Source organism: Netta rufina (genome assembly GCF_964035555.1).
Source record: "Netta rufina genome assembly, chromosome: 11".
Lineage (NCBI taxonomy): Eukaryota > Metazoa > Chordata > Aves > Anseriformes > Anatidae > Netta > Netta rufina.
Window position 1 is genome coordinate 21,071,302 of NC_140134.1, and position 24,799 is coordinate 21,096,100.

A 24,799-nucleotide genomic window follows, 5' to 3' on the forward strand; every position below is an offset into this window, starting at 1 on the left:
CGGTGGCATAAAAGGAGTGGGGTGGTGTTTGGATGGGAAAGGATGGATTTGGTAGGGAAGATGTCTACAATGTAACTGAGAATAAGCAAAACATGTCTGGTTTTAAGTTGCTTGCCTCAGCCTAATTCTGTTGAGATTTAAGTATTCTCAAACCTACTGACATTCCTCCTGCTACTAACACGTTCTGGAAAAGGAGAACAGGAATCTAGAGTTTGTTCTTCCTGCGCTCAAAAGAGAAGTGTTCCTGCATTTTGTCACAGGCCTTATTGTTTGTGACAACTTTAAAATTGATGGAATAGGATTTATTGGAATCATTTTGTAAGCAAGAAAAATGAAGAAAAGTTTGAATTGACTAAATAGCCACCTTTGAAAAGCTAGCAGCACTATAAGCACCCTGGTTGTCTAAATCTCTTTGCAAACCATAATTGTAGCTTTCCCTGATGTATGCTATTCTTGAAAGAAACGTAGGTATTTCTTAATAGTTGAGCGCCCTTAGGCTTCTGATTTACACCAACTTTGCCAGAAACAAAGGAGATTCTGCTTCATATATTATTTATTTCAGCCATTTAAATTAAATTGGCTTTGCTGTAACTCCTTAATCATGTTCACTACAGAAAAGGAAGTTGTCTTGGTATTATTCTGAAACACACAGTTACAGAAGTGGATGACATGTCGTGTCTTCTTGGGCTACTTCATTCAGCTGAAACGTGCCAACAAAAAGTGGCAATTCAGGGGTTGCAGGAAGGGGAATGTAAAGTAGAAATCATCACTAATACGTTCCAAGTTTAGTTGAAGGTTTTTTGGTTTCTAGAAAAGAATAAGATGGTATTACTGTGTTTGCAATTAAGTCTTTTAAATAAAGCATGTGTGCAGTGGAACACCAAAATTTGCATTAATGATTGGGAAACTCAGTGTAAATTATTGACCTTTGTGAATTAGAAAGTGAATAAACACAGCCGAAATAAAGAAGGCTCATGTATCACAAACTATTTATTACTCACAGATGAGTGTAGTCTGACCTTAATTATTTATGCTAATACATCATAATGTTCTAGTAAATGCACTGCAATACATTCTTAGAAAGAAAAACATATTTTTTATGTGCAGTCCACATAATGAGAGCTTTCTGCAGTGTTGCGAGAGGTCACGATTTTTGTCTGTGTTCAAGAACCCATCCAGATTATTAACATTTGCAATGAGGCGGTTGTCTTGCAGAAAAGCCAAATATATATTTATTCAGCATTTAGAAAATAGAGAGGAAGCCACTAGATTTGAGATGATGGAGTACTTTGTGTTATACTGAAGACAGTTCGGATGCATTATGGTTGCTATTTGCTTGGTAAGGTAGAATATGTATGGCTTAGATTTTAATAGCAATTGCATCACTTTAAGCACAGTTTATGAGCCCTGTACTAGTTCATTATAAAACTAATTTATTACTTGCGATGATATTAATAACCCTAATAGAGTTAAAACTGTAAGACACAATTCAAAGCAGTCCTTTGGACAACAAGTGACTGAGGAAACTTTCAATTTTCAAATGCAAATCTCAAAATAGACTGCTTGTAAAGAACACTTGAAATTTTTGTATAAAATTATAACTATTGCAAAGTCAAATCTACTTCTCAGAAGAAGAAATGCCATTAGATACAGTTGTTACACGCTTAGTGATTCATGGGCCTGGTTATACACATGCTTTGTGATGTATGAATTATTTAGTAAGAAAAATCACAATAATTTTGTTGTTACTCAAGAATTTATAGGTTGACAGAAACAATTATACAGACCCTGAAGCTGGTCTGGTGCAGTACAGTAATATCATTAACTATACACAGCCATTTTTGCTCAATCCAACTGGTCGAGTTTGTGCTGCAGTTTTTCAGTAATTGTGCATCATATCTAGCATTTAAACAATATTAATTTTATTATGCATGAAACGTGCCTGTATTCTTTAAGGTACGTTCATAATTTCAAGCAAGAGCTTTAAACATCAAATTTATGGCTTTATTTTTTTTTTTTTTTTAACTCAAGATGAATTTATGATGATGAGGAGTTTTAATAGATCTGTTTAAGGCTGGATTCCACTCCCACTGAATTGAAAATCAGATGAATTCATGTCCTGAGTTTTGGTTCACAAACAGCCCTTTGCCTCTCAGTGGCATTGATTTGTGTCCGGAGGCTCTGAGCGCTGAGTTTCTGCCTGTTTAAACCCCTGCAAAATGACTGAGGAGCAGCGGGAAGGCCTGGAAGGAAGGCAGCTTGTTTTCTGCATGTTTTCAGAGCAGGTTTTAAGGGATCTTGATCTATGCTTGTAGTTATCAAGGTGGTACACCTGGGTGATACTCTCCTGGGAGATGCATTTTGAGAGAAGAAGGGCCAGAGGTGATAAATTTGGTAAACCAAGGACTAGCATTTAGATTCTGCTTCCTGTGAGTCTGTTTTATATACTGTATATGAATTAGATGTAACATAGTACAGTATTGCAGTATACCAAAACATTTTTAATAGTTAAAATGTTGAATAACTTTTAGCATGTGTTGCTAACAAATGTCAACTGTATACTGTGTTATGTGGTAAATGCACGTTGTTCCCACATCATAAACTGGCAAATTCTGGTGGTACTGAGGTTAAAGTTTCCCACAGATGCTCAGTAGGAGCCATAACGAAAATGTGGGACGTCCTGACTCTGCCTTATCCTCGGCTTCCTTCGTGTGCCTCATTTCCTTCTCCCCAATGATCTGAGCATAGGACAGTGGAAATTATTTTGTGGTCCTAATACTGTTGTTCATGCACTTCAGCTCCTCATACAGCCAAGTGCAGCTGGCATAATTTACCTGCTTTGATTTCCACTGAAGATTACAGTGTGTGTACTGTAAGGGTTGGTGTAAAAATAGCATGTAGGTAAAGAAGTGCTGCATAGAGAAGACTGTGTGAGCTCTGAGCACTGCATTATTCATCTGCACTGGCCTGATTCGCTCTGAAGATTCAGCTCATGCATCCCTCCGCTGATGGCAAGGAAAATGGGGAGAGGAAACCTGCTAGACACAGGTCCTTGAACAGGAAAATTCACGAACTGGGGCAGGAGCGTCAGCTCTGTCCTTCCTTCCCCTTCTTTCTATGGACTTCTGCTAGCAGGACTAGAAATTTCATCTGTGGTAGTGAAACTTTGCCTGTGGTAGTGAAAAGATGGAAAATGAGTGTGTTAGATAGCTTCCTTTGCAGTGGGAATTAGAGAGGGAAACAAGTAATAACTTATTTCCTTACTTTTTGAGGGCCTCGCAAATTGCCATGATAACCATGTTACAGGGAATCAGTGGGGTACAGCATTATTTCCATACCGCTTACTGATACTCCTCTGAGATCCTGCAGCATGGCAAAGATGGTAATTTTAGTATTTTTGTGTGTCAGCATTTTGCTTTTCCTTGAAAACAAAAATTTATTTCCTTTACGTGGGCATCTCCAGATCTCCTCTATCCTTTCCAACGGCAATGGAAAGCAGCAGAGAGCAGCAGCAGACTGCTCTGAGACAATTGTTCCTGCACTTGTAGCACACAGCCAGCCTGGAAGTCTGTGGCACTGAAGAAGGATGTTTCCCCTGCACAAATAAAAATAGAATTTATAGAAGTCAAGGGCTTTGTGATCCTCCTGTAATTAAAGAACTGGTATATTGTTCCCTTGCAGAATTTGAATATTAAGTCATTGTAGATAGAAAATAACTTCCAATACATAATCATAAATAGGAAATTCATGCATATTTCTTGCTGACAGCAGTCAGCTGGATTTAGTGGAGAAAACTGGACTGCTTCATAATTTTATTCCTTTGGAATTCTTGAACTTCTTCTGTCAGAAAGTTTTAAAGAAGAGATTCTTTGGATGATTACTGAACTTTAAGAATATTTTATGAGATATTAAAAATACATTAAAAATACCTGTGTTTTGCTACCCATTTTCCCCCCAACATTGAGGGAAAATATAGATTTATTTAATTATACCAGAAATTGTGGAGAGTGATTAACTTAGTTACAAACAGTGCAGGTAGAATGGAAATCTCTTATGAAAGATGGGTTCTAAAGAAATATGTAGCAAAAACAAACCTGTATCTAGACACACATACTTTATGCACTTTACTTCTTAAGATATAAAAAACTTGAAGTTTGATTACATCTGCATCAACACAAACCAGAATGGGGGATTAAGGTTATGATTAGCCCTGGAAAAGCTACATATTATTTATGCAAATTTGGCAAATTGGGTTGGTTTTCCCCATAGTCTTGTAAATGAAAAAGACATTTTAGAAAAATTGCAGTTCCATAGAAATTCTATGATTTTGTATCCTATTCTTTAAAATTTAATAGAAAATGAATCTGATTGAAATGAACCTGATTGAAAGGTATACAGGGACCTCAGGTAAAAGGCTCATTTGAACAGAAGGAAGTCCATGTGGGCAGCACCAATTCCTTAGATATTTAGGAGCTGGGGCTCTATTAATTTATAGTGTAGGAACTAAATTATGAAGTTATTGAACAGAGATAAAATTTATCTCTGCTAATGGCCATTGAAAGATTGTGGTTTTTCTTTTTTCCCCCTCAAGCTCAAACAATGTCGAATTCTAATGTGAGGAAGCTTGAAGATGGTTCAGAATTAGATCAAATGCACATTCAATTTTTCCCCCTCAAAATTGATAATATAAGTCAAACAGTCCAGTTTGTCATATATGATAATGTGAGAGATTGTGATAAAATGCACAGATCCATAGCCTACAATTGAGATTAATGCTCTGAACTGAGCAGTGAAGTGTTGTGCTGCTGCACTGTGCCAAGCGGAGAGCCTTCTCACTAACTGCTGTCAAAAAATAAGCTATTTTATATTATTTTTTATACCCATTCTTGGTGCTGCTGAGGAAGCCGGGCTTAAGCATTTATCAAGGACTTGCTGCCCTGGGGCTATGGTTTGTAGCAGGCTGTTTTGAAATGGCTGGTCTTCTGAAGAGCCATGGAGAAAACCTTGGATGAATGCCTTTTACCTGGTATGAGGTATTTAGCAGAACTCTCATTCTGTAATTTAGAGCAAGAGCAATAGGAGCAATGAGTGCGGGCCTCTTTGCAGGGACCCATTTACTCTTTGGCCTTGGGGTTTGCTGCATTTTGGGGCAAGGATGTGGCCCCAAAGTGGAAACAGGGCTGCGAAGAATGGCTTGAGGAGCCCATGTTTGGATTTTTATGTACTGAGGGGAGGAATCTCGGTCTAAATAATCCAAAGGCAAAAGCCTCGTGAGTTCCTATGGAAGCTCTGCCGCTTTAGCAGCCCCCGTTACTTTACATTCTGCAGGCCAGCAGCGCTGGACATTTCCCAAACTTCTTAATTAGGGCAGGAGCCCCGATATGTTTGCCGTGCTGCCTCACGAAGAGTTTTCCCGTTGGAACCGAGGGCGAACACAGCCCCGCGCCCCCCTCAGCGGGATCACCACCACCCTCCTCCCGCAACATGGCGCCGCCTCCGCGCCCTCCTCCTCCCGCAACATGGCGCCGCCTCCGCTCCTTCCTCCTCCTCCTCCTCTTTATTTTTTTATGATTATTCCGCCCCCCTTCTCTCCTCCCGGCGTCTCCGTTTTGGTTCCGGGGCAGCGGGGCGGCCCTGAGTCCTTCCTGCGGGCGGGGAGGGGCGGAGGCTGCCCGGCTCCAGCCCCGGCCCCGGCCCCGGCCCCGGCGGGCAGCCCCCCGCCGCCGGCCCGCCGCAGCATGTGAGCCCGGCGGGGCGGGGATGCTCTGGCTGCTCTGCGGCCCCTCCAGCGCCATGGAGAGCCAGGTGCTGGTCATCCGCATCAAGATCCCCGACGGCGGGGCCGTGGACTGGACCGTCCACTCGGCGCCTCAGCTGCTCTTCAGGGATGTGCTGGTGAGCGCCGCCAAAGGGGGGGGGGACGCGGCGGCTCTTGGGGGGGGTCCGTGCTGTGGGGCTCTAACGGGGAAATAACCCCCTGGGTCTTAGGAAGGGTCTCGTGGCAGTGGGTTTTAGGGGAGGTGATGCTGTCCCGAAGAGGGGCTCGCAGCCAAAAGGCCGTGCTGCAGAGCAGTGCGCAGTTAAAGGCCCCAGTCGTGTCCCAAGGGAACCCTCCAAGGGTTTGGTCCTGCCCTATGCACAGGATCCCCCTACTAGCACGACGTGAGGTGGTCATGAGGTGTTGCTTAGGATCAACTGGGAAAGTTGTCATGTGGAAATCAGCGTCAGCTCGGGTGTGGGAGATGTGCATTAGCACGTGGGCTGAAGCTGGACGTGGCGGTGCTGCGGGTTTGTTGCATCTCTTGGCCCTGAGCTGCCCCACAGCCTCCTGAGGGCTCCCTTGTGCCCCGCAGAGTTGCAGAAGCTCCTCCATCCCCGCCCAGGTAATCCCTTTGCACCTGTTGCAGGCGCTGTGGGCATGGCTTTGGAAAAGCATAGTAGGAATCAGCTTACGATTTACTTGGTTTAGGGTAGCAGTGAGGTCTGGGGATCAGAGTCTGAAGCTGGAGGGGTGTTGAGGCAGCACAGCCGTAGCACGGTGGTCAGGTCCCATCGTACGTGTGAGGCTCTGTGGTGCTGTCGTGGTGCTTACGGCTGCTCCCTCAGGCAGCGGCTGTGGCCACTGTGTGACTTTGTGACCTGAAGTTAAAATGAAACTGTGCTCAGTTGTGACATGACACTAAGAGCATGTATTTTGGAGCTGGATCTCAAAGAAGCAGAAGTACCATAGCACAGTTGCTCAAGGAGCAATAGGCTTTATCTCCCCTAATTTTTAAGTTGGATCGGGGTGAAGGACTGAACCTGGGTCTAGTGAGGTACCCACAACCTTGCCCTGCTGCGAATTTGAGTACCTACCTCCAGCACACTCAAAGAGCCTGGCAGAGCCTTTGGCATCTGAAGGGCTTCTAAGAGTTGTGATCGATGGACCTCAAGGACTTCAAGGGGCACCTGAGGTCATCAGCACCTGCAGTAATCTCCAGTCACATGGAAGTGATGCTTCCCGAGAGTGTGGCCATGTTAAGTGTGAAAGAAATGAGTCAGGGAGGATGTGTCAAGGCAGTCTTCAGCTTGGCACATCTCTAGTTAGTGAGGACTCTACTGCTAATGCTTTTGGAGAGATGGTTGTGTGGGGCATCTGACATACAATACGAACGACAAGTCAAAGTGAAGGGACTGTGATTTAACGGGGGTCGCACAGAGCATTCTCCTTGCTGCTAGATGGGCAGTTCCTGTGATCAGCAAGCTTGACGTTAGTTTCACAAATCATCTGTGCTCAAAAGCCAAGAACCGTAGGCAGGCTTGGCTAATGCAATGCCAGTCTTATTCTGTCTTATTCTGCATCACTGTTGAAGTCATGCAGAGAAACTGGAGGCTTCTGATTCTTCCCCTTCCACGTGGATTTTGATGCTTATCTCTGTTTATTTGTAGCCAGCTAGCAGTCCTATTTCATATCCCACTCACTGGTGGAACAGAGTGAGTTGTTCTAGGGTGAAATGTCCCAGCTGTTTGTTGAGGGAGAATGAATGGATTTTTGCATCAGGTCACATCTGTGTCGCTGATGATGATTTTCAGTTTTCAAAGCTATATCCACAGTACCTCTGCCCTCACCACCAGTGTTGGGCTACGTACAGCAGGACACACCGTGGTGACACATCTTGGCCATGGTAGGAAGGAGTTCAGGAAGGTCTGAGTTCTCTCAAGGCCCTCGTTCGTTTAAGTGATTGTGTTTGAGGAGCTGCCCTCACAGCATGCATGTGTATTTAATTTATATGCTGCCTTCAGAAATTAAATGAAATAAGGCTCGGCGCGCTGAAGCGTGGTAGATCTGGCACCACCTGTGGTTGGAGTATTGGGAAGTGAGTGCACCTGATAGCCAGATCCCAAAACCAGGTGTTTTCCCCCAGATCTGCAGCTGAGGGGTTGGGGAAGCTGTATAGGAAGGTTATTTTTCCTTCTTTTAAGGCAAGTCTACCTTTTGTTTTGTATTGAGAAAACACCGTAGAATTACCTTTGAGAACACACAATTTTTTTTTAATGTAATTTTTGTTAATTTAGCATCTTAGAAGTATCAACAGCCTTGCAAATACAAATTAATTCATATTTTTTTCAGCGAGGAAGCTGTGGTATTATCACAAGGTACACTGTCCGTAGCCATGGGATAACCTGGGATAACCTCTTGGTAGCTGTAGGGTAGGAGTCCGAGAGCCTGATGCCCAGTGCAGTGCCTTATGCGCTAAATGACACTTTTCTATTTATTTTATTTTATTTTTTTTTAAGTTTTCAGCTGCTCTAATTCTGCCCCGTGGAGGAGCCCTTACAGGTCACCACGCCGTGTAGCGGGGTTGCGCAGCCCTGGGAGCGGCGCTGCCGGCGTGTTTGGGTTGGGCATTTGCCTGATTACTTCCCTGAAGTGGGTGCTAAGAGCTGTTCTTCATAATGTCACTTCAAATATGTCCTGCGCGTAGCAGCTCTGCAGACCTGTAAGTTACCAGTAAACAGATTTATTTTAAAGGCGCCGCTAAATGAATTACAATGAGCTTGGTTTTTTCATCAGGCTGTCTGGACTCATTTGCCCGAGCTGTCGCTGGAGCATTTAAGCACTCGGTGTTAATTCAGGATAACTCCGTGATGTCATACTGAGACAAGACCAATTTCAACTGATAAGAGAACGGGGCCCCCGGCTTCAATATTTACCCTGTTATTAAAAGCAGTGCTTTCACATTTTCTGCTCCCTCACCCAAGATAAGTGCTCCACAGCTATTCTAGAGAGCGGATTTGACGGAATTCCTTTTTGGCTGCCTTTCCCTGATACTGCTCGTCGTTATTGGAGGCTTTTCAGTCTGTCAGAAGCTATCACACGTGAGCCCACTTGAGAAATTGTTTACAAGTCACAATATTTTATTCCTCGTGATCTCTGTTGTGGTAGTAGAAAACCACTGCGCACAATCTGTTGAAATTTTGAATAATCCTTTAAGCTCGGGTCACTGTGAGGTCTGCTGGAGGGCAGAGCCTGGAAGGCAGCTGATGAAAATCCTGCGGTAGGAACAGGGTGGAGGTGGCATTTCCCTCCCTCCCACCCCCTGTGAGGCTGCCTTCGGTGCCGTGGTTTGACAGAGGTACTGAAAGTCAGCCAGAGCAAAGTTTTTGTGCTTGTCGGTAGGGTTGTCTCTTTAACTACTTAGTGTAAGCCAGAATTATGGTGAACAGCTCTTAAATTGATGTACTTGGTTGCTACCATTTTTTAAAGAAGTCTCAATGCATAGAAAAAAATATTTTGAACAAAAAATGTTTGAGAGGAATTTCCCATCACTGCTACAGTGCTGGTGCAGCTCTGGGAGCCTTGGGGCTGTCCTAGCAGACATTTGGGGCCTCCAGAAGTGTCTCTTGCTGTGGCATATTTACACTCCTCTCAACTACAATTTGTAAACATCCCAAAATCGGGTTTATTTTCTGATAGCAACGTTTAAATCCGTGTAATGGAAGTGTCTGTGTGCCCGCACACGAATGTTTTACAAGTAGCTTAAACCTAATGCAATTAAAGTGTGTTTGCTGAGGAATTTTCAACGTTTAACTAAATAGATTTAGAAATAATTAGTTAACAGCACAGTCTTCTGGTTAGGCAAGACTTTAATTTCTTGTTAGGGACAGAGGGTACAGTGTGTCTGGCTTGTGACAGAGTATCTACGGAGCTGTCGAACCGTGCAGAACTATTTAAATGGAAGAATTTTGATTAATACGGCATTGCTTTGGGTCTTTTTATGGTTGCGTAGGTTTACAATGTATATCATTGGGGAAGCTGCACTGCACATCTTTTGTCTTTTAGTATACAATTAATAGTTTAAATTACTGATCATTTATTTTAACATCTGAAATGGGAAAGTTTTTAGGAATATTATTTGCTTCAGTTAGCCCTGTGGAAATCTTTGTCGCTTTCGCTGCCTTCTCATTATATTAATTGTGTCTCTTTAACGTTGCACAGAATGTTTAATTTCCTGTTTTCAGATGAAAAAATAGAGAAAACAGAAGTGACAGGACAATGATTCCTAAAGCTTTGATACGGGGGAGTGCTTAGCGCCCCAAGATGCTCACAGTGTACGTACCACAATAAATATTTTTGTTCATTAATTTCTAATCACTTTGTGACACTGTCAGCGGAGAGACTGCCTGACGTGAGAAATCAGGCAGCAGGAAGGAGAAAACCATGCTGTGCATTTCTGCCGTGCCCCGACATGACATATTGCAGCCTCGCCGAGGCTGACAGCAGCACATACGCCGGGAGGCCGGGATGCCTTAAATCTGAGCACATTTCACTGGATTTTCAGGGAGTGCTGTGTGTAAAGGCTTTAAGGAAAAAAAAAACAACACACCAAACTCTGCTCACCTCGGTTTAGTTGTACGGAAAAGGCTTGCATTTGACCCAAAGCAGCATTTTTGTGTGTGGTGTTCAGCGTGCAGTTTGCATCTTCCCTGGGATAACGCCGAGGCTGAGGGCTGCCCGGTAGGTTAGCATGTTAACTGCTTCAGCTCTTTTAACTTAAATTCCTCCAGAGCTGCCAACTTATTCGAATCCAGCACTGAGGAAGTTTAAATTCTGGTTAAAAGTGGCAAGAGGCCCTGCAGACCTCCTGGTCTGCGTGGTGGGCATGGATTCAGGGTGCATGGCTCTGTGGGGCAGCAGCAGGCTCGGTGTGGCTGCAGGATCCTGCTGCTTTCCTGGGCAGTTGTGGAGTGAAAGCAGCAAAAATCCCTTCAGTCTGTTTTGGTTCACGTGGGTGGCCCAAAAGCCACACAGAGCTGTGGTTGTTACCCCGCTGTTGGCGAGCCGCGGGCAGGACGGGCTGGGGGCGTGCAACGAGGCTGCCTCGCAGTGCTGGGAAGGACCAAAATCCAGGAGTCAAGGCAATAGGAGCAGAGGGACCGAGGCAGAAAACCTGCTTTCTCACTTAAAAAGCCATTCGTAAACCTCTGCTTTTATGACTTATCTCCATGAGTTAGCTGGATGCTGTTCTGTAACCCACGGACAAAATCGATCCTTTACACCGCAGCAACAGCCAGCACTGACTGCTCTGCGATTATGATTGAGCTGTTTAAAAAGGAGAAAAGGTATTCCTGGAGGTGATGTGCAAAGGAAAGAGAAGAGCGTGGTGATTCGTATTGATTTGTGTTGTATGCTAAAAAGTTGGTGATTTTGGGGGCAGTGGTGAGGAGCAGGATTTTGTCTTCTCCCTGCAGCTGGGGAACAATTAAGATGAATTACTCTACATCATCTCGGGCATCTCGCCTTTGAGGTGTAGCTCATTCTTCTTTACATTTCAGGACGTCATCGGTCAAGTTTTGCCAGATGCAACGACAACAGCGTTCGAGTGTAAGTACGACCGGTATAAACCGTCTCTTTTGTGATGTTATAAGGTTGTCATTTTTTTCATAAATAATGTTTACGTTCATTATGTTACGGTTAAATATTTATGCCTTAATGCAAGTTTAATGATGATACTCGACTAAGTAATATTTTATTATTTAATCACAACTTGAGTGAGCATATTTCTACAATATAGCTTTAATTACCAGCATGACCTTACCGTGCTCTTACTCCTCACTGCAATTATATTGCTGGAATTAAATGAAGAGTATAAAGTACCTGTAGGTCTGAGTTTAAAATTTTAATTCTCTGTTGGAAGAAATCAAAAGAGTGTTGGCTTTTACAAAACACTGGCACACAACATAGGGATTTTGTACAAAATATGGCAGCATGGCCAAGGTGTCCCAAACCCTTCTGGGTTTGCAGCACTCCATAGAAGAAGTGAATGCTTCCCTTTGCCAGAACAGTCGTCTGGTGGTTGTCAGAAAGGCTGCTAAATGCACCATCACCCTGTTGCCTTCCTCCTGTGCAGGAGGAGGTGTGGACAGATGCTCAGCCTCAGCTCCTGGAGCTGCAGGACAGTGCCACCTGGTTAGGCTTGGGCATCTGGGTCTGGGTGAGAAGCTGGGAAGTGCAGCTTGTGTATGGGATCTGAGCAAGCTGTAGGCTGGGGCTGTCCCTGCTGGCCCTTACACCATGTGAAGGCGGTTGTATTGTGCTTTTGCTAGGTTAGGAAAGCTCTCAGTGGCTGTGTTGGTGTGGATTTAGACCTCTGCTGACGTACCCGCTGACTATTTCAGCTCTGTTCTCTAAATCCCATTTGTTTTTATCTTTGAAGGGATTCCCTGGGGGATTGTCCTATGTGAAGAGCAGAAAGGTGCAAAGGGGAGTCAAACCACGTATTAGGGGATAAGATACTGTGCTAAGAGATTTCTTCCAAGTGGAGAGGACTCCTGCTGTTCCCCTTCAATATTTTTTTTCTGTGTATCTCCATGTTTTCCTTTGATGGAGATGAAATAACGAGGAGCTGGAGGGGATTAGGAGTGCTGCACGAGCCAGGTAGCGGTGCTGAAGGTGAGAGAGCAGACAGGACAGCAAAGGGCCTTGCACTCTTATTAGCATTTCCCTTCTTTAGAGCCGTACAGACAATTCTGAGTGCAAATAATCAAAGGAAATATTGGTTTGTGAGCCTTCAAGTACTACCTAGCGCTTTCCATTTTTCTTTTCACACTTGTGTTTTGCTCTCCTAAAATGCCAGAACCCTAAGAACGGGCACTGTAAATGTTATTTCTCTCTAGCCTGGACGTTTCTCCTGCCCTGCTTTTGAAAACAAGACTTTCTACAGAGACCTGGACGAAACCAGGCTCCAGACCTTGCTTTTTTTTTTTTTTATGATTTGTTAATTTTTTGTTGATGCTGTTGTTAAACATACCTCCCACGTCACCCATTAGCTTTGTTTGAACTTCACGCACCAGTAGCGGTCCCTGCAATCAGGGCAGTAGCCCATATTAATGGTACCATGTGTAGAACTTTCCTGGAAATACTTATTTCATTGTGTCTTCTAACATCTGCTTCTGTGCTTTCAGTTCATGTCTCTAGTCTGTCATTTACATCTGCACAAAACCATTTCCCCTGCCATTTAACTGGCATCTAAAATATGTTATGTATATTGATGCCTGATTTTTCTGGTTCCTTTATCCATATCAAACGCCTGGATTTTTCCAGCTGAAGCTTCCTCCTCACCTGCTTCATTGCTTCTTCGGATGTGGATAATTGCCATCCAGTGTAGTCTCCTCTGCTGTTTGCTCAGTTATTGTTATCTACAGTGCATCATCCATTGCGGCTTCTACCTGGGGCTGCACTTCTCCTGCTATTGGACCTTTATGTGGATTTCACCATCGTATCGCACATTGCTACAAATAAAATCTCTAACAACATATGGCCTGTTATGATCCTTTTATCCAAACTCTGCCATTTTGTATATTTGTGACACACTGCAGATTTTGCGAAGATTGCTTCATAATATTTGTTTACCATCTGCTGCACTCTATTTGGTATCTTGCTAGGATTTCTTCCTCCATTTTAAGTGACATTAGCAAAATCCAGCCAGTACGTAGGATTTTTTGGTTCTACTTTTGCTTCCCTAATGTGCTGGAAAATCGTATTGCTGTGCTCTAGGCAAGTAGAGAAGCCTGGAAATCTTTCTGAACCCATGCATTATATCTGGCTAGTTTTGGGGCTGTGCCCGCTTAAATGTCATGGTAGGATGGCAAAGGATCTCTGCACAGAAAAGAAATATATTTTTTTCTTTTTTTCTCTCTTTATAATCATTGCCTGGCTATTTTAGATTTGGCTTTTTTAAGGCCAGGTTACAGTTTCTTTTCATCAACACATTTTTAAATTTAATTTATTCTCTTTGCACCACTGTCAGGAATTTTAGACTTCTGAGAACCCTGCAGTTAATTTCTTATCATTTGAAATGAGTGTGTGATTTAGAAACGTTTTGCAAGTTTTGCCCCTAGAAGTTTTCCAGTTCTTTTTTCTCTTTTATTTTTTATTTTTTGGTGGTCCCAGCTCAGTCTGTTCCCTCAAATCGAGCCTGTCTAATGGCTTTTATCTCTGCCTATTTGTCTCTCTCTGTCATATGTTTTTCCTCTTCTGCTTTTCACTCTGATCCCTTCGCACTGATGCATGGCTTTTGTTGTGTGCACTCCTCCTAGGGCAGCTCCTTCCACCTTGTTGTGCTACCACAGCGCGGCTGTGACTTGGGTTTTCGCCAGAGAGCAGCTCTGCAACTCCTCCTTTCTGCTGGAAACATTTCCAGGCGAGGAAGCACTCGTTTTCAACTCGCTAACTCTTCTTGATCTTTTCCTCATTCATGACTTGCTGCGGGCTGGTAACCCCAGCAAGTGGTTTCAGCAATCTGGCAATTGATCAGTTAAACTTCCAGGAGGTAAGGCTCTGGTAGGACGTGGCCGTGCTGGCTGGTTCCTCTTCCAGCCTTCGTGCTTCCAGTGATCCACAGCTCCCTTTGGGAACATTTTTGAGTGCAGTCCTAAGGGGATTTTTTGTTCCTTTTTTTCCCCTTGTATTCATCTCTTGATGTTTCTTCTCTTCTGCATTGCTCTTCTTATACCCCCAGAATTATCTGCTGGGATTTCAGAGCCATAATGACCAAACTCCTTGTCTCAGGTAGTCTTAATTTGTTGATTTAGATCTGCTCCCAGATCATTGGGCAAGAGTCAGTTTGCATCCAGGGGAGTGCTGGCACTTCTTGGGTGCTGATGTACTGCACGAGGGCTGGGGATGCAAAGAGCACGTGCATCGGAGCCTGCCTGCAGGGACGAGGGCAGAGAGACTTCACCAGCCCCTGCTCACATCCTGAGGAGGTCAGGAGCAAATCTGCTCCAGTTCTGAAGCCGTATGAATGAGTTCACTCCATACCTCACCTTTTGGTACTTTACATGCGTTTGAAACCTGGTGTGGATGCTGCTCCTTGGTTTCCTCATGCATGTTGGCTCAGGCAGGATGATTCTCACAAGTATCCAAGGAAGATATTTAAATATGGGTCCTTATGGGTCCTATAATTACCAAAATTACCATTTTGTGGTGGAGTTGGAGGGGAGGGGTGCATGTGGTCAGTCTGATAACTCATGTAGCTCTCTGAATGGCGAGCATGTATCAGCCTTTTTTTGAGGACTGGGGGAGAAGAGGATGGGGCCAGACTCTGCTCCCACCTGGGCACAGGATCTCTGGAGTACAGGGTTGCACCAGCTGGTGCTGGTGGGGGGATTCAGCCCCCGGTACATCTGCACCTGCTGAATCCTGCTGTATGTCTTTGTGAAGTCTATTCCTCCTCTAGATGTTGGTATTAATAACTCTGAATGTTTTGCTGGAGCCTTTCTGAACCTTGCTCTGTGCTCTGGTCCTGTCTCTGCCTCAGCACCTTTCCTCGTGCAATGTTCTGAGCACTTCACTCATGTCTCCTTTTCAGGTGTAATTGTTGTCTTTGTTAATTAATACTTGGAGTCATTATACATTATTATTATTTCAGAGTACCTGGCTACCTGTGTACATTCATATTATTTTAGTTTATTTGTAAATGTCCAGGTTAAAAAAACGTATGTATTCAGACTGTAAATACCCTTATTGTATTGTTCATGTTCACGATGTTCATGTAATCCATTTCTTTGTTAGATGAAGATGAGGATGGTGATCGGATTACTGTCAGAAGCGACGAAGAAATGAAAGCCATGCTATCCTATGTAGGTATAGTGTAACTTGCTGGTGTTTTCCATCTTTATTTCTTTCTGTTCATGTATTTTTGCCTGTGTCAAAGTATTAATGTAAGCTGCAGCGCTCAGTGTAATGTTCCTGTATTAAGTGTAGGTGTTTAAAAACTGTAGCACACCAGATATATGGTCATGCTTGACTTTTTAAAAAAAGACTTGTACACTTACTGATCATATCATAAACATTAAGAATAATGCATCTTAATGACTTTTGCATTAGGTATAGTGCAGGCTAAATGGACTATCAATTTCTTGTATTTTTTATGCAGTACTTAAAGTAACGGCTCATTAAAAATGAACCCCTGGGCTCTAAAAATTTTTCAAAATCTACTTTCATCTGGAGACTGTTTCACCCCTCCTAACAGAAGAGTTTCATTGTAGCTGCAGGCTCAATATTCATAGAGGATTTAAAGATGTACTTTCTGTTTTTTAGTATGAGATATGCGTGTATCTGTCTGTGTCTTAATACACATTTATCTATGAAAAATCTCTGTCTACAGATACCTATAAATACAAAAGCAGTCTACGGAAATGAAGTATGCAGTTCTTTATTGAAACAAAATAATCTGCTTATAGGTTAAATGTATGTTTCATGTTGCAGATGTAGGTGAAAAAATCACCTAACTTCCTCTTTCAAATGAAACAGGCATCAAGAAGATAACAAATGGATATTTTCTAAGTCAAATGGAGTGCTAGTTTCTTACAAAGGGCACTTCTGATCATGTTAATTGCCTTAACCTTGAACGTAGCAGAACTAAGCCCTGTTTGGTACCATCCACAGGTGCTTTTGGTGGGACGTAATGACTTGGTTCGGGTTAGTTCTCCTCACCAGTCCTCTGCTGTAGAGCAGGGATGCTTCCATAGTGAGATTCTCATCCTTTTGTGTCTGCAGAGAGCACACATGTTCTTAGGGGAGTTGTAGAAGAAGCCTCTCTCCTGTGTGATTTTATTTCCAGAGGAGGTGAGACCATTGTGTTACAGGTTGGATATTAAGGAGTGCTAAGACAGCCATGTGAAAGGCAGGAAGAAAAACCTTGCTCCAGCCAAGGGGATTTTGTGCTTGCTTTTTTTGTTGTTGTTGGTTTCATACAACTAGATCACCAGTGATGCTTCCCCACTGAAATTCTTTGTATTTATCACCGTTCCATATGAAGTGTCTGTCACTTCTGCTGTTAAACTGGAAAACTTGAATTTTCCTGGCACCATCTTACGATTAATCATGCCTCTGTAAGGTCATCTTTTTGCTATGCTTCCAAGCTTACTGTTAAAGTTTCAGTACATTAGAGTTATGATTGCTCAACTCTCTGCTTTCCCTTAAAAAATTATGGGATGTCTGTAAATGACTTCTTTCCACTTCAGCAGCTTTTCTTCTCTGAAAATTTTCCCGTCAGTTTAAAACTAGTTGGTTACTTCACTGCCATGTAGATGGCTCAACCTTCTGGCTTTGTATAGCAGTCACTTTGGGATATGTTTATGGAAAAACAAATCTGAGCCTCCTAGACAAGGAATACAACATGCTCAGGAAGGTGTTTTAGGCTGGGAGGACATAGCCAGGTGGCTCAGCACCAAACACCTCAGCTGCCCAGGTGCTTCTGAACCTGCTCATTCTGCAGCGAGGCATTTGTAGTGTCTCACAGGTGAGACACTTGCAGTCCTTACTCACCATTTGTAGTCTTTAAGGCTGTAAATGTTGTGGGCTTGAGGTGCTGGAGCCCACCTCTTGAGGTGATAATGTGCTGTGGGCCTGCGACGAGTGTCTGGGGAACTGAGCAGCTGCTGAAATGTTCCTAGGAATCTTGGCATGGAGCAGTCTGCCTCCAGTCCTGCTAGTACTCCCCACAATGAAAATCAAGGATTTTCTTTCAGGTTAAGAATGACAAAATAATTCTTTGGGATCACAGATCTGTTCCACACAGGCATGACGTTATAAGTGGCAAAGCTGTCCTGAACCATGCACAACCTTTTGTCTTTGGTTTATTTGGTTTCAGAAGTTGACATTAAGAGCAATTCAGGCAGTTCTGGAATTACTTCAGAGTAAATACCTTGTATTATGCCTATGCAAATGTTTTGGAATGGTAAATAAAGTTATTTTGCTGTTGTGCAGTGCAGTTAATTACAGACGGGCATTGAGCAGCAGTGGAGTTGCACTTTAGCTGTTGACTTGGATCAGTATAAAAAGGCAGTAATTTTTTTGACAGCCACTGATTGGAAAGTTGCTTGCAGCTTTCTGAAAGCAAGGGGTACATGCTCTGGATCAATAACTGGCAAATTTTCCATTAAAAAGAATACCTGAACAATGTTCCAAATAGCCACTGGCATCTTAATTTTCCATGGAAACCTCAAATGCTCATATGTGGAGGACAAGTCATTTTCAGACAATTTTTCCAGACTACTTGTTAACAGTTATTGCTGTCCCAAAAGGTTGACAGCTTACATGATTGATATTTCATTTACTTGTCATCATTGTTTGAGTAATGGAGAAGGCCACACTTTTTTCTCTCCTTTTTTTTTTTTTTTTGGTAAGAAACATAGCCTTGTGTATGTCTATTTTAGTTTATTTTTCTGGAAAGTATGTAATATTTGTTTATACTGTATGTATATGTCTTGAGGTCATAGAATGCCAGTAGTAAAGTGGCAGCAAAGAAAAGTTTGGGTTTTTTTGTTTGTTTTTTTTTCTTCAGCAGTTTTGTCCCCAGTGGAGCAGGAGATCCTTTCACAGCTCCGTAACTGCGAGGTGCTGGTGACACATCTTTGTGAGGATGTGTGGGGGTGTGGAGAAGGGGTTGGCTTGTTATTTGTGACACCCCCCGATACAAAATAAGGCTGTGGGGCAGTCCTGACTCCTAAAAAGCCACTCGATCGCTTCAAAACAGTGGGCTTTTTTAATTAATATCTTTGCTCTTTATGAATATATTGAGAGCACATGTCAGGGGATTATTTAAGATGTGGATTTGTTTGTGTACACAAATATGAACGAGATACCTCCCTCAAAAATCTTGTGGTGAGATTTTTATAAGGGAAGTGCTTTTAGCAGCAGGCATTGCACTAAATGTACATGCAGGAGGTGGAGCTAGACCAATCCTTATGCCCTCAGCAATTTTCTTCAAAATTCTTATTTTACAAAAGGAAATTTCTTCCTATCACTTGACGTGAATAAAACAAGCAAAAAAACAAATACTGAAAAATGTATTTGTGCCAAGCCAGTGGTTTGTTGTAACAGGTTAGGGTCTTTGCATTGTAATGGGAATTGTAAATGAGGTTCTGCACAGAAACTGACTTTGGTGCTCATCTAAAATCTACTTACCATAGTTCACATGTTTAATCCCATTATAAAAGGATGAAGGACATTTTGTAACATTAAGCAGTTAATACACTTTGTATTTTTTAAGTTGTGTAAATATATTAAAAAAAAAAAAAAAAGCTTGTGTTATGGGAAATGGTTGGTGTGAATGAAATACATGTGCTCGATTCCGTAGAGACTTACAATTTTTTTTCTGTTGACATCCAGTCTTGCCAATTTGAGTAACAGTATCACAAGAAGGCTGGTAACAGGGACATTCTGAAGTCTTAGACCACACTCAGCTGGTGAGAATTAGCATGAAAGTCAGTGGAGCTACACTGATTTATGCCATGAAGATCTGGCCCACAGCCAGCGTGTTTGCTTCAAAGATGCTTGGTGATTGCAGAAGAAATGTGCTTTGTGATGTGTTTTCAACACTTCTCACATCGTGGTGAGAGATGTGTGGGTTATAGACAGTAAACTCATAGCAGGGTCCATCTCCTGCCCTGGCACTGTTCTGGTGGTTCTGTTAAAAGTCCTCTCTGGTGAGCGCTCGCTGCTCCTCAAGGAGGAGGCTTGATACTAAAGGCTCATAAGGATTCCTTCTTATTTAATCCAAATGTTTATCTCGTCACTAAATGCCAGTGTTCGTCCTCATGCCACGTTAGATTTTTTTCTGCCTTCCCGAGCCTTGATGTTCTCAGATGCTTTGGTATCACGTTTTGACCATTCTTAGCCTTTCTTTATCAAAGCACTTTCCCTGCAGATTGCTCCTCGCAGTCCCCGTAGAGCCCAAGTGCTGTAGTCCTGCATCTACCAATGTCTGCTCCGGCTTTCTAGCACCACTGCTCTCTGTACCCTACCATGCATTAAATGTGTACAGTAAGGGAATGCACGACTTCTCTGCTTATGTGGCCCCAGCCACCCTGGTTATGCGTCAGCATTGCAAATTCTTGGATAGCATCCAGGTTCCTTTCTCTCTTGGAGTTTTCTTAATTGCGCTTTTTTTTTTTGGACTATATTTACAGTGTTTCTTTGTTCCTGCATTTGCCTAGTTTCCCCAGCTTCTCCAGGTGTGACAACTGCTGCGTTTGCTGTAAATGTTTCATTTGCTCAGTCTTCCGAATCACTCCCAGGTTTCAGGTGAGCCTGAAACTTGCACAGTTGGGCCAGGAACAGGTCCCTGTGCTTGCATCAGTACCATGCAGGTTATCGCTGCCCTTGGTTATGTCCCTCCCGTGCCGCTTGATTGTGTGAGCATTGCAAGTGGTAAGAAAGTGTTGTAAAGGCTGATACGTGTGATGGCATTAAAAAAAAAAAAGAAGAGGGTGGTGGAGAAGAAGTACAGTGAATTAAACAATCCATAAGTGCACTTACTACTATTCATACGTTACTGAGTAATCTCTTTCTTTAATCTCTTTGCAGTATTACTCCACTGTAATGGAACAGCAAGTAAATGGACAGTTAATAGAGCCTCTGCAGATATATCCAAGAGGTAATGCTTAACAAATCCTAATCAACAATGATTATATCAGTAAACTGTTTCATCAACAGTTATGTTTTTGGGAGGTTTAAATGCACATAACATGATGTTTACCTCTTAATTTGGATAGAAGAATTCATTATTGTGGGGAGTGTAGCGAAAACTACATTTATTGCATATAAAATAGCTAATTTACTGGAGTAAATTAGACTAACAAGATTCAGTTTGCATAGTACATATTTACGTACATTTAAGAAACTCATTGGTGATGGTTCTGCATGTATTCAAACCAAAGCAGATGAATAACTTAAATTTTGGATACTTAGACTGAGTTTTTAAAATATATATTTTGATATGTTCATATATTTAATCGTCCAGACAGACTTGGGAAATGTGACTGTCACTGTTCGTTTTGCAAATGGGAGCGTCCATCACAGAAGCTCTGTGTGTGGTGTATTTTATTTGAGATTTGGGTATTTAGCGATGGTATCAAAATGATCACAAGGACTTTAATAGTTCTGCTGACCAGGGAAGATGCAATCAATTATGTGGGCTGAGGCGATTGAAAAATAGGTCATCTACATCCTGAGCAAAAATCTGTAGGCAGCTAGTTAGGTTTCTGGGTATGCGCCGCTCTCTCTCAAATCAAATAATGGTTTTATAAAAAAAAAAAAAAAAAAAAAAAAAAAAGGCTAATACATTACATAATTCCACTGATTCATTCAGACGCTCTCAGTAACCAGTCTTTGAATCTGATTCTTAATTGATGAAACAGATAAGGTTTAAATTCTCCAAGTAAATCTCCCAGCAATAAATTAATTGAAATAATTAAAATTTAAACTCCTCTCACTTAACTGATATTATACAAATAATCATACTTTGAGTTTCCCAATTAAACATTCTAGGCTTCCATTACTTACAACTCTCTGAAGTTTGAATTGGGCAATTAACCAACAGGCTTCTCAAACACATGCTAATAAGGTCTCCAAAGGAGGCTGGGTTTCCTGGCCCTTCAGCAGGCTCCTGTGGAAAAGAGGCTCCTGCAAGGGGAGCACAAAGGTTTCTAGGTTCAGGTTTTTAGGCTCTAGGGTCTGATGGAGGGGGGCACCTGGCTCTGAGAGCTGCAGGACAGAGCAGTTGGAGGAGGTTTTGGGATAAAAGTGCAAGGGCAGCTGTAAGAGGGAGGCTACCTTCTGTCCTGCTGCCCCTCATCAGGCTGAGGTGCAAGGGTCTCAGCCTTCCTCCTGAACCCATCTCTTTCTGTAGATGGATGTTTTATTTATTACTGATCAACACGGTGTCTAAAAACACCACCACTTGCAAGAAATAAAATGCTAGGCGTTCGCGTAGACCCAAGTAGGTGGGGAACCCTTCCTGGGAATGCAGAGCAGTTGGGTGTCTCCCCTTCAGCAGGCAGTTCTAGCAAGTTGTGCCAGGAGATGCTCTGAGGTTACAAATCAGGTTTAACCTTCTTTTGGATTCTCCCTTGGGGATAACTGGCTCATTCCTGGAGAACCAAGCAAGTGGACTCCTGTTCCTGCTGCTGGTTCCTTTTCTATTTGTTTTACATCCAAAGATAATTATTTTTGTATAGATTCAGAATTCATCTCCATGCTGATGAGGATATGATTCCCACTTACTCTCCCAGCTTATTCACCACTGGCTCATCTATGCACCTCTCCTCACAGGTAGCTTGCTGCTTGCTTCTCTGAGTTGCTGTTTCACCTTTCCAAATCACCTTCCTAAAACACCTCATCTTCCTTTTTCTAGGTTAAAGCTTTAAAGCTGCCCTGCACTCCCCTCATATCCAGGCTACCTCTGGATATAAGTTCTGCTGCTGCTTTTCTGCAAATTGAACAAAACGTGCTTCCCTGCATCTTTTTTCTTTTCAAATCCGTCTTCTGGCATTTGAAGTTCTAGTCCTGCCTCAATAATGAACACCCCAAATTTTGTTAGCACAGCCGCTTTTCTTTCATGCCTGTTTGGCTGTGCCTCTCCATATACTGCAGTTTGAAGCCTCATCAGTAACATGCAGCTTTTTTGCCCGTATTTTAAGGCTGTTGTCTTTAAGAGTTGTTTTTTTGTTTTTGTTTTTGTTTTTTTTCCAGCCTGCTCTGCCTTTGGGTCCTTTTTCTCTCTCTGTCTGCCTCTGACTTCTGAGGGAGCCTCCAGTCAGTTTCCAAAAACTCATGTGTCCCACAGTGCCTGCTGGCAGTAAATGCCCATGTGCCATTCCGTGTTATCTTGGCTGTGCTGCACCCATATACTAATTTTAAGCTCTTTGAAGGGGGAAAATTGTTATTTAGTCTTTAAAAAAAAAAAAAAAAAAAAAAAGCTTGTTGCTATCAAAACAGTAAGAGCCAGAGTTCTTTTTTATACTGAAACGTGTATGCATGTACACGAACACACATGGAGTACTGTGTATATACACACTATATAATACTACACATGATATGTCACTTAGAAAAAAATAGTATGCCTGTGTGTATTTTAGAATAGTGTATTGTTTTCTGGTTGGTGGTTTCTTTTCTTTTTTTTTTTTTTTTCCCTCTGCCCATGATATCGTAATATTTTTCTTCTTTAAGATGCACGTGGTAATTTCTAATGTCATTTAAAGGCACGTGGCCTGGCTTGGCCCTAACTGATGTGTTTAATAACTATCATCTGTGTCCTTCTGACTAATAAATAGTTCTGTTTCCTGCTGTCAAAAATTGAAGTGAAATGCTTGTGCATCAGAGAAAGAGAAAAATCAAATTCATCCCTCCTCAGACAATCAATCAAAAGTGACAGGCCCTTTAACATACAATTTGTAGGGCACTGTAGTTTTAAAATGGGAACTGTCTGTAACATGTAGCTAGAAGCCTTTGTGGCTTTAACATTTGACAAAAGCACATCCACCAAAAGGAAAAACAAGGCAATATATAGTTCCAGAGACTTTAAGAAAATACTTCCTCCTCGAGCAGCATGTCCCTCTATAAACCCAGACATCTCAGTAAGATGTCACATTTATGCATCTGTGGCCAAAATGTGGCGTTTCATATTGCTTTCATCCAGTATTTGGTTTCTTGAGACTCACTGCTGTTGCCCCTGACATGTTTTTTCCACGTTTAAACCAAGCTGTCTGTGTTTGACAACATGACTAATTTATGACTTGTGGCAGCTTGATTCTTTTAAAATACATCTTGCAAATATTTCTGTTAAATGACAGAAAAAATACAGCGTGTAAAAATAGAGTGACATAAGATATTGATTTTAATTTGAATTACAAAAGGAATCTGATAATTTAAGCCAACAGTTCTTTCGATTTTCATGTGTTTTAAGCAGAAATTAGAATTTATATTACATGGTGTCAGAAAGCTCTTAGCATTTATAAATGCTCACTCCTGCAAGTTAAAAATCCTGGTTCATAATTCCCACTCTGGGTCTTGTGAGGCACTTTTCAATCATTTCTCTCTGCTAATTTTGGTGTCACCCTCATTTCTTTTTAAAAGATTCATTTTGAGCAAATTTGTAAATGGCCCTGATGTGTTCTACAATTTAGTCAATTACTGTTTCAGCCTGCAAGCCTCCTGGGAAACGGAACATACATGGCCTGAAGGTACGAATTTCAATAATTGTTTCAGTAAAGTTAGATGGATTTGTAATGCTGTGTTCCACTTATTGAAATGTCAAATAAAACTGCACTTTCTTGAGCTCTGACAAGCAGAATTTTTTTTTTGTGAGGGTGGGAGAAAGATTCATCTGCTGGGTGTTGGCAGCAATATCTATATATACAATTTTAATAAAAATGGAATTGTGCTGTGTTTTTTTTTTTTTTAACCACTGTTAATCAGGTTCTTAAATTTTAACATTCAGTTTGTCAACTAATGTCTGTTCAAAGTTTAAAAAACAAATACCACGTTCACTTGTGTTCAGTAATTTTTGAACCCACTGCAGTGACGTTCTTTTAGGTTGTTTGCTTCATTCAGGTATATTTGCTGCTTCTCTAATCATACCCATTCTGAAATGCAGAACACTGCTAATATATTAAATGATTGCTTGGTTTTTAAATTGAGAATAAATGGTAGGAAGACCATCTCTTTCTTTATCTGTATTATTTAACTAAGCGTTTAATATGTAAGGATATTGTATTGTAGCCCATGAATTATATAGCCTGCTAACCTACATACAGGCAAGACCTCAACCATCGGCATGCCTAGCAACAAGCTAATTAACCTTCATAGCGAAATGAGAAATTCATGGCAAATTACAGGTTAATTAGAATAGTGTCCTCTGAACACAAACGACTGATAAAGATTCTTTCCCTGCCTGCAGGTAAATACGCGAGCAGGGTCTGCTAATAATAGCAGTTCGGCGGTCTCGGATTCCCTTCCAAGCAATAGGTA

The 24,799-nt window shown here is 42.1% G+C and overlaps 1 protein-coding gene across 1 annotated transcript in view; it reads left to right on the forward strand.

Moving 5' to 3' along the window:
* Positions 1-5,658: 5,658 nt before the first annotated feature.
* The window catches only part of MAP2K5 (mitogen-activated protein kinase kinase 5), a 126,361-nt gene continuing 107,220 nt past the window's right edge, over positions 5,659-24,799 (forward strand). Inside the window, exons 1-6 of the mRNA XM_084293564.1 lie at positions 5,659-5,895; positions 11,317-11,365; positions 15,557-15,624; positions 20,357-20,426; positions 23,972-24,012; positions 24,729-24,796. Coding sequence (XP_084149690.1) covers positions 5,761-5,895; positions 11,317-11,365; positions 15,557-15,624; positions 20,357-20,426; positions 23,972-24,012; positions 24,729-24,796 — 431 coding nt within the window. The 5' untranslated portion in view covers positions 5,659-5,760. The remainder of the gene's footprint in view (positions 5,896-11,316; positions 11,366-15,556; positions 15,625-20,356; positions 20,427-23,971; positions 24,013-24,728; positions 24,797-24,799) is intronic.